The sequence below is a fragment of the Aspergillus thermomutatus genome (genome assembly GCF_002237265.1).
Source record: "Aspergillus thermomutatus strain HMR AF 39 chromosome Unknown NODE_482, whole genome shotgun sequence".
NCBI lineage: Eukaryota > Fungi > Ascomycota > Eurotiomycetes > Eurotiales > Aspergillaceae > Aspergillus > Aspergillus thermomutatus.
In genome coordinates, this window is record NW_020798532.1 from 1 (window position 1) to 7,835 (window position 7,835).

The 7,835-nt window shown below is 47.2% G+C and overlaps 4 protein-coding genes across 4 annotated transcripts; 2 read left to right on the forward strand and 2 right to left on the reverse strand.

The window, feature by feature from the left end:
- Positions 1-1,324: 1,324 nt before the first annotated feature.
- On the forward strand, positions 1,325-2,464 carry CDV56_100395 (cytochrome c oxidase subunit VIa family protein; the record flags this gene model as incomplete). The annotated part of the gene is made up of 6 exons (XM_026754014.1): positions 1,325-1,452; positions 1,772-1,896; positions 1,983-2,007; positions 2,078-2,237; positions 2,299-2,306; positions 2,419-2,464. The coding sequence occupies 6 exons, from the start codon at positions 1,325-1,327 to the stop codon at positions 2,462-2,464; spliced, it is 492 nt and encodes a 163-aa protein (XP_026609557.1).
- Positions 2,465-2,887: 423 nt separating this feature from the next.
- CDV56_100624 (uncharacterized protein) lies at positions 2,888-3,208 on the reverse strand (the record flags this gene model as incomplete). Its single annotated transcript, XM_026754243.1, has 1 exon — positions 2,888-3,208. The coding sequence occupies one exon, from the start codon at positions 3,206-3,208 to the stop codon at positions 2,888-2,890; it is 321 nt and encodes a 106-aa protein (XP_026609558.1).
- A 2,748-nt stretch (positions 3,209-5,956) lies between these two features.
- On the forward strand, positions 5,957-7,004 carry CDV56_101107 (uncharacterized protein; the record flags this gene model as incomplete). Its single annotated transcript, XM_026754726.1, has 4 exons — positions 5,957-5,990; positions 6,039-6,123; positions 6,327-6,550; positions 6,631-7,004. The coding sequence occupies 4 exons, from the start codon at positions 5,957-5,959 to the stop codon at positions 7,002-7,004; spliced, it is 717 nt and encodes a 238-aa protein (XP_026609559.1).
- Positions 7,005-7,203: 199 nt separating this feature from the next.
- On the reverse strand, positions 7,204-7,527 carry CDV56_101304 (uncharacterized protein; the record flags this gene model as incomplete). The annotated part of the gene is made up of 1 exon (XM_026754923.1): positions 7,204-7,527. The coding sequence occupies one exon, from the start codon at positions 7,525-7,527 to the stop codon at positions 7,204-7,206; it is 324 nt and encodes a 107-aa protein (XP_026609560.1).
- Positions 7,528-7,835: the final 308 nt, after the last annotated feature.

A 7,835-nucleotide genomic window follows, 5' to 3' on the forward strand; every position in this document is an offset into this window, starting at 1 on the left:
ACTGGGGTGAAACAACCTACAAATATCAAATAAAACAGGACTTTCCCTCCTTCATCGCGCTGGCCAAGAACTCTGCCATCAGAAAGCAGCTGATTGAACACGCGCCGTGCCGGGGAAGATATAAACTTGTCCTCTGTTATTATTCCCTTCTTAATGGCCTTAGTAGCATAAGCTACATTAATTTCCCCTTTCGCAATATTAAGGTCCCCTGTGACAAAGACTCTTTTCCCCATCCCAACTAGGTTTCAGATGCGAGCATCCATCAAGTCAATAAAGTTAAGGTGAAAGTTGTCTCATGATTCATCATGGTTAGCTGGTGAATAAATCCCAAGCCGAACAAATGCAGGAAGCTCTAGAATAATGCAATAACCTTCTGAGTCCAGAGTAGCGGCATCAATTTCCAGCTCTGACAGTTGTTCAATAGTTAGGTAGCCTCCTATTTGTTGGTCCTCAGGCAGATCTCGAAAAGACACCAACAAATTAGGTGGACAAAGAATCCCTGAAAGACCTTCCTCTGCGCGGATGGGACAGCATGTTGCATTTCGAGTGTATATCACAACTCTCGAGTATCCCAGAGGCTGTTAGAACTGAGCAACACGCCTGAAATTCTAGAGAGCACACCTTTCTTAGCTTTTAGTAGACTAAAGTAGCAGTCCCAGCCAAGTACTAGCACCATGTCATCACGGAGGTCTTTTTGTTGAATCTTGGTCTCCTGAAAAACAACAATATCTGCCTCAAGAATATCAAACATTGACTATTCTATAGTGAGCTTCTTGTTTTCAGACAAAGAAGAACCTTAGATGAATCTACCTCGAAGGTTTGGTTGCCTCTCCATGGTTCATAAGAGAATGGATTCCTACAAGATCTGAGCACCGCAAAATTTAACACAGAGACTGTCTACAATGAATACTGTATCCCGTCCACTGTTAGACAGATCAACCTTTAGTCTTAATATCCAGCAGCGGGACTGGTTTCTGATATTGATTAAGCTTACCATTCCATGTTGTTATGTGAAACCCCATTACAGTTGTGGTGAAGTGTGTTCCACGGGTACATACCACAGTCAGCCAGGACTCGGAGAATATCTAAAGCAGACAGTTTTACTTCATCTCTGATAATAGAATTGATTCGTGGTACACCATACATCATGAATGAATGAATGAATGAATTATTCCTCCGGCTGTGCGCAGCCTAAGGCTGCATGTAGCCTCCGCGCTGATTATGCTGAGTCATCTATCTATGCATGTGACATGCCTTTTCTTAGTTCTCATGGTTCAATCGCCCTGTTGCCATAGCAAATCGTATCACTGTTCTAACCACCTCCATGTTCGGTCTCCAATTCTTTTCCTGGTCGAGTTCTTCTCCTGTGGGTTTCTTTCTCCTTGATCGGCCTCCTAATGCGTATGACATGTCCCCGTATCGATTGCCCATTGCCACTCTCATTTCCCCACGGTATGTTTCCCATCGTTTACATTCACCATACATCATACAGCTGTAGCTGCAGCTATACGATCCCGTAGTATCACGTGATGCGAAGGCGCCGTGACATCACGCGATGATGGCCTGGTTGATGACTAAGGCATCAGCCGCTGCCCGCAGATGAATCACGGGGACGCTAACGCGGCTTTGCTTCGTTAAGCCGGAATGCCTGACGTCCATATAATCCCACTGTCCGTCAAAGCAGAAGAAAGACGCAACAGCCATTCGACTGCCCCTCCAGCACCATGTTCCCTTAACGCAACATCCTCCGCGCTGCTCAGCGGCTGCGTAGCGCTCCTGCTTGTGCTGCCTTCCAGCGCCGCCTCAACAGCACTGACAATAAGCTTCCTTGGATGGTTGACAACGAGTTCAACCGTGAGAGAGCTGCTGTCAAGCACCATGCTGCTACCACCAGCGGTTCGTATACTCCAATTCGCCCCGCGGAATTTTGTGGATGATGATACGGACATGATATGCATGATACTAACTTAATTGCCCGCCAGACCTTTGGCGCAAGCTCTCCATCTAGTATGTGTTGCCTGACGCAATTAACGTCTTTTCCCGCGAGCCCATCGACTCTTTACTCACCAATGCCTAGTGCCGTCATTCCCTGCCTGATCCTCGGCGGTCTTAACGCCTACAACCTCTTGAACGAGCACTGGGAGCACTGGGAGCACATGCCTCCTCTTGAGGAGCGTATCGAGTACCCCTACCAGAACATCCGTGTCAAGAGCTTCCCCTTTGGCGATGGGGACAAGGTTAGTGTCATATAATCTGATCTCTTGATCGAATCATCTGCTAACCAGTGGTTTTCTCCAGACCATCTTGTAAGTCTCTAATGCATTAAAAAGTCGTTGTGGAGCGCCTTTTCATTCTATACTCGGATTTATACTCTTTCTCCTTCCATGGCCATGGTTCATTTGCTGACTGTTAACGCAGCTGGAACAATGAGGTCAACTACCACCACAAGGACAAGGCTACCTAAATTCCTTATGGTGAATAAGGACAACAGCTTCCAGTGATCGATCTCGGCTTCACAATAAGAGGAACTAAAAGCATGTATATTTACTGCACAAAATTAGGGCGGAAGTTGTTGTGAGAGTTTGCACTGGGGGCTTTTTTAGTAAAATAACTGGGTGTTACAAGACAATGCTGATTGATTTCCTTTTGTTACACAAGTTCCTCAGTCTCGTCCTATTCTCAGAAGTTGAGTAGAATGAGCCTTCATTCCTACAGGTAAAGGCCTCGGAGAGTTTTGCCGGGGCGGCCTATCTATAACCCTCGTCTCATGGGCATGCTCTTGCCGCGCAGCAATTCAGTCCGGTCTAGGAAAGGAGTTGTCTACTCACGATTTCCCCATAACTGTTCGTTATAACACAAATGTGACACTACATACTGGCAATGTATGCTATACCCCCTTCTTACTCAATTTCTGCAGATCCAGGTACTTAGCCGCGTAGTCATTCGCAAGGACCAAGTCACCTGTGAGGTGCATCACCGTGGCTTTCTTGGCCATCATCTCACATTGTCCCTTGATGTCTTCGATTTCTTCGTATTGCTCGTAGGCGCAGTCAAGGTAGCCAAGGGCACGGTCTATGTGTTCCTTTTTGGTGGGCGTGTCCTGTCCTTGACTCCACAATTTACCAGCCATGCCCATATTTGCGTCCACGAGAAGCAAGTACGCCCGCGCGGCTAGATCACAGTCGTCCGCCTGGAGGACCTGAGGCATGACGCTCGCAATCGTCTCGTTCACAGCTTCAAATTTTCATAGACTCAGCAGGACTGTACCAAGCACGCAGATTGCCTCCCAGAGACCCGGGAAAAGCCTTGAGTGGTGCGCGATACTGGAGCCTCGCATCGCTAGAGAGAAGCCTCGTTGTGGATGGCCTGTTTTCTCGAAGATGCGCGCTTTGAAGCAAAGCAGCTTCACCTGAGAATGGATGTTGAAGTTATCTTGGTGCATGGATTGAGCCGTCTGCTCGATGATTTCCAAGGCCCGGCCATAGTCGCCTTGTCGGATTTTGTGTTTGATTAAAAGGAATGATAGGAGAAGAGAGGCGTCATTATTAGGGAGCTGAATCGCTTGAAGCTGGGAGAGAATGTAGTCTGCTGCCACTTTATCACCCCTAGTTCATTGTTAGAAACCACACCTTTAATGAGCAAGGAGAGAACATACCAATAGGTATGCCGCCTTAGTTGCAGTATACCAGAGAAGAACGTCCATTGTTGGTTTGCTCTGAGAGATCGTAGCTTTTCTAGTGTAATCTGCTTTATATGAGCTGAGATATCACCATATCGACCCTGTTGAGCCAACTTTGGAGATAATGTCAGTAGGCAGATATCAGAAAGTTAGAGAACAATTGGCATACCACTTGACAGCTACGGAACGTACTCTTCAGATAGTCCTCAAATAGTGACTTGTTTGCGTAGCATTCGCGAAATATTTCGCTACTCAACCACAATAGATGGGTAACACCTGCAGAGGTTAGAGCCTGGACCGGAAAAATCCACATGGGTAGGTCTGGTACTGATGCTGGCTTAGAGCGCACTCTGTAGTAGAAGCTATGGGCCCATGACCGAATTTTTTGTAACATTTAGATGGGATGCCCGAACGACGTTTTCAATGGTAGATGTAAGACTCTCCCCCTTGTACTGTCAGGACTGTGGTCAAGAACAATGGTGACGCAGGAATGCTTATGTTTTGCAGCTCGAGTTTAGCTTCACTTGGCAATATAGTGCTCAGCAGACTCCACATCTTAGTCTCCTTTGCTTTGGCCTTCAGGAAAGCAAGACCTTCCTTCTTGTTTCTAAGCATTCCTGTATTCTGGACATGTTTCATCTACTCAGGGAAGGCTTTGCCAAAGTAGTACAGCCAGCTCATACAGAAATTTAGACAGTTCATATCATGGGACTCTCAGGCAGAGACAGCCTCTTGCATCGCAGAAACAGCTTCTCCATAGCATCCGAAATCAGCCTGAAGGATCGCGAGGTTGAGCAGCACATATTCATATGAGCTCTGGTCACGGCTATGCATTATATAATCAAAATATCTATGAAGATTGTTGAAGGATGAGGGATAGTCTCTGGCTCTCTATGCGTCGAGGAATCTGCAGGTTATTAGCGAGGGCAGGTTTACACACGAACTCATTTTCACCTTAGGTAGTAAGTCAGGTTGGGTAGTGTAATGCCAGACGCCATGATACGTTTGAGCTGCGCTTTCATGCCGTCTGGGACTCTTCCTCCTAGCCCTGCGCTCTGTTAGCAAGTGTGCATCATGAATACTCACGGTCAAGGGAAACGTCTGTTTATTTTGTAGCTTGCTAATCTAAAACTCCAGCAGTCGTTCGACATCCTTAGTGCTGATGTAGGTTCCATCCTCCTCTTAAATTTCGATATTCCCATGAGCCACTTGAGCAAGGTGACTAGTTGAGTCCAAATTGAGCTCTAGTAAATTGACGTCCACAGGGTCCCTTTAGCAGATGGATTCTTCTTTGACCCCACACAGTACATGGGGAGACGGTAATGCACAAATCCCTTCCAAAGCTTGACAGAGTCATGGAACTGAAGCCTAGTAAACTCAAGCTGGGCTCTTCTCACGAACGCACTGAGTGGTGAGCGTCTTGAGAGGCACATATGACTGGTCTCAGGCGCCAGACCATTATCCCTGTCGCGGATCTGTTCTTCTCGAGACTTAACAAGAATAGCGCTAACCTCAGTGAAAAATACTTCCAAAGCGTCATAAGAATCAATGGACCAGATCTTCTTAAGAAACAAATCCCATATCGAACGGCCAGGGATCAAGGAAGCTTTGGATGAAAGGGCGTCCTCCAGATCATCAATGGCGACAGTATAGTTGCTATCACCTATGCTTAGAGATGAAGATATATCTGATTCCAGAGGACTGAGACATGACATGAGAAAGGAAAGAACATGGATTGCGGAGGAGTTGGGAACGACTCCATTAGTATAAATGGAGATGAGACACAGAAGAGCAATCTTTAAGGGGGTTAGATAGCAACTCATCTTGCTGTTCTTGTTCTTCTTCCTTTATCTAGTTCCTCTTTTGCAACGCCAACATCCTTTGCCGAAGAAGAGTTTCGTCCAATAATGGACGGACTATGCTGGAGCTTCGCTGCGCGACGAAACCATCAGCGCGTCCGTTGTATACAAACACACCGCGTCTGAGTTCAAACAATTGAGCTTTATCTTGAAGAACCACAGCGTTCAGATAATATAGAACAAACAGATTTGATCAGTTTTATATTCAAAGTCAACTTCTATGGAATGAGCTTTACTGGTTCCATAGATCCAGCTTCTTTGTAAAGGGATTTTGCAAGGCACCCAGCTAGCGCATGAGGCATAAATTGATTGATAGCAGACCCCGCCAAAAAACTTATTGTTTATCGGGACATGACTTGCTCTTGAGTCATATTTTGAGATTGTCACTACTGCAACTCTTCATTCGTGCAATATAGTCATGGCCGAGGCACTTACAAACACAGACCTTCAGGGTGCGCTGCCCCTGATTGCCTAGGGCAAAGTCCGTGATCTGTACGAAGTCGACGACAAGTCTCTTCTCTTCATTGCGACTGATCGCATCTCCGCATACGATGTGATCATGGAGAATGTACAGTACTTCATGTTGTATGTGCTAATGGTACTCTGTAATGAATCTGCTAACAGTTACCTCTTCAGGGTATCCCTAACAAGGGAGTTCTTCTAACATTATGCACAAAAGCCTGGTTCAAGATCCTGACCAATGCTATCCCCTCTCTGCGCACGCATTTCATTACACTCGACCTCCCGCCCTAGATACCCCCTTTACTTCGGCCAGTGCTTCAGAACAGAAGCATACAAGTGCGCAAGCTCAGCATCCTTCCCATTGAAGCCATCATCCGGGGTTACATCACAGGATCCGCTTGGAATGAGTACAAGAAGTCAGGTACCGTGCACGGAATCAAGGTCGCTCCTGGTCTGAAAAAGAGCGAAGCATTCCCTGATGGCCCAATCTACACTCCCAGCACCAAGGCTGAGCAAGGCGAGCATGACAAGAACATCCACCCTGGTCAAGGTACGCATGGCCCTCCTCACTTCGGGAGTATCTATCAAGCTGCAGAGTTGGCCCAAAGCTAACAATATCCCGATGTACAGCCGCTGCCATTCTTGGCGAGTATGCCTCAACCGTTGCTTCCCTCGCTGTACAGCTATACAAGGCCGCGCACGCCTACGCTCTGTCGCGCGGTGTCATCATCGCGGACACAAAATTCGAGTTCAGTGTTGACGAGGAAACCAATGAGGTTGTTTTGGCTGACGAAGTCCTGACACCCGACTCGTCTCGCTTCTGGCCCAAGGATGACTACGGAGTTGGCCGCGGCCAGCAGAGCTTTGACAAGCAATTCCTCCAGGACTGGCTCGCCAAGGAGGGACTGAAAGGCAAGGAGGGCGTCCGGATGACTGAGGAGGTCGTACAAAAGACCGCGGAGAAGTACAAGGAGGCTTGGGAGAGGATAACCGAGGGTAAGTAGATTACACTAAACACCTACAAACAACGTTATCGAATTGCAGCTTCAGATCAGATGAATCTGCGATCACATCAACTTTAAGGTTCTATTATTTCAGTTATCGGTAGTGTCCACAAGAGAATAAGTTATTGTACACAAGAGAATAAGTTATTGTACGCTTAGTATAGTACAAAGACATCAGATTTCGGTATACAGTAGATCATTATTCCCACTCCGAGCGCAACCCTTTTAAACCCTTCGTCTTTCCTCCTTCGCCCGGTTGACTACCCTTGTCGTCAGGATGGCCGGAAGGAGAGTCGCCCGTCCAGCCAGTTCTGACGCCCTCATCAATAGGCAGCGCATCTGCACCACAGATCCGCTTCTCATCCTCGAACTCTGCTTCGCTGATCCCGTTGGTAGCCCAGATACGATGGATTCGCAAGTCGTACGGACCCTCGACCCGATCTGTAAGACCGATACCGATACTTTTCACTCGCTGGCGGAGGAGAGATGTTTGCGGCTCGACCACAAGGCACGTGATTCGCATGAACAAAGGAGTGGAATGGTAGGAGAATGGTCACCCAGCCTGTGCCGCCGGATGTTGTTGCGGAAGAGGACATGATTGTATATTCGGGTGGGACATTGGAGAGCAAAGGAGGAATTCTGTGCAGGAAGAGGCTTTCTGCGAGCTCTGGTGACTCGGCCACTTCTGACGAATATGAGGGGAGGTTATCATGGGAGGTCTGATTTTGCACGCGGTGATAATGAGTATATAATCTATGCTGGTGGATATCCGTCTCAACAATTGAGTCTGTTTAGATATTCACGGTGTATCGCCGACTGTTGGACTTTACT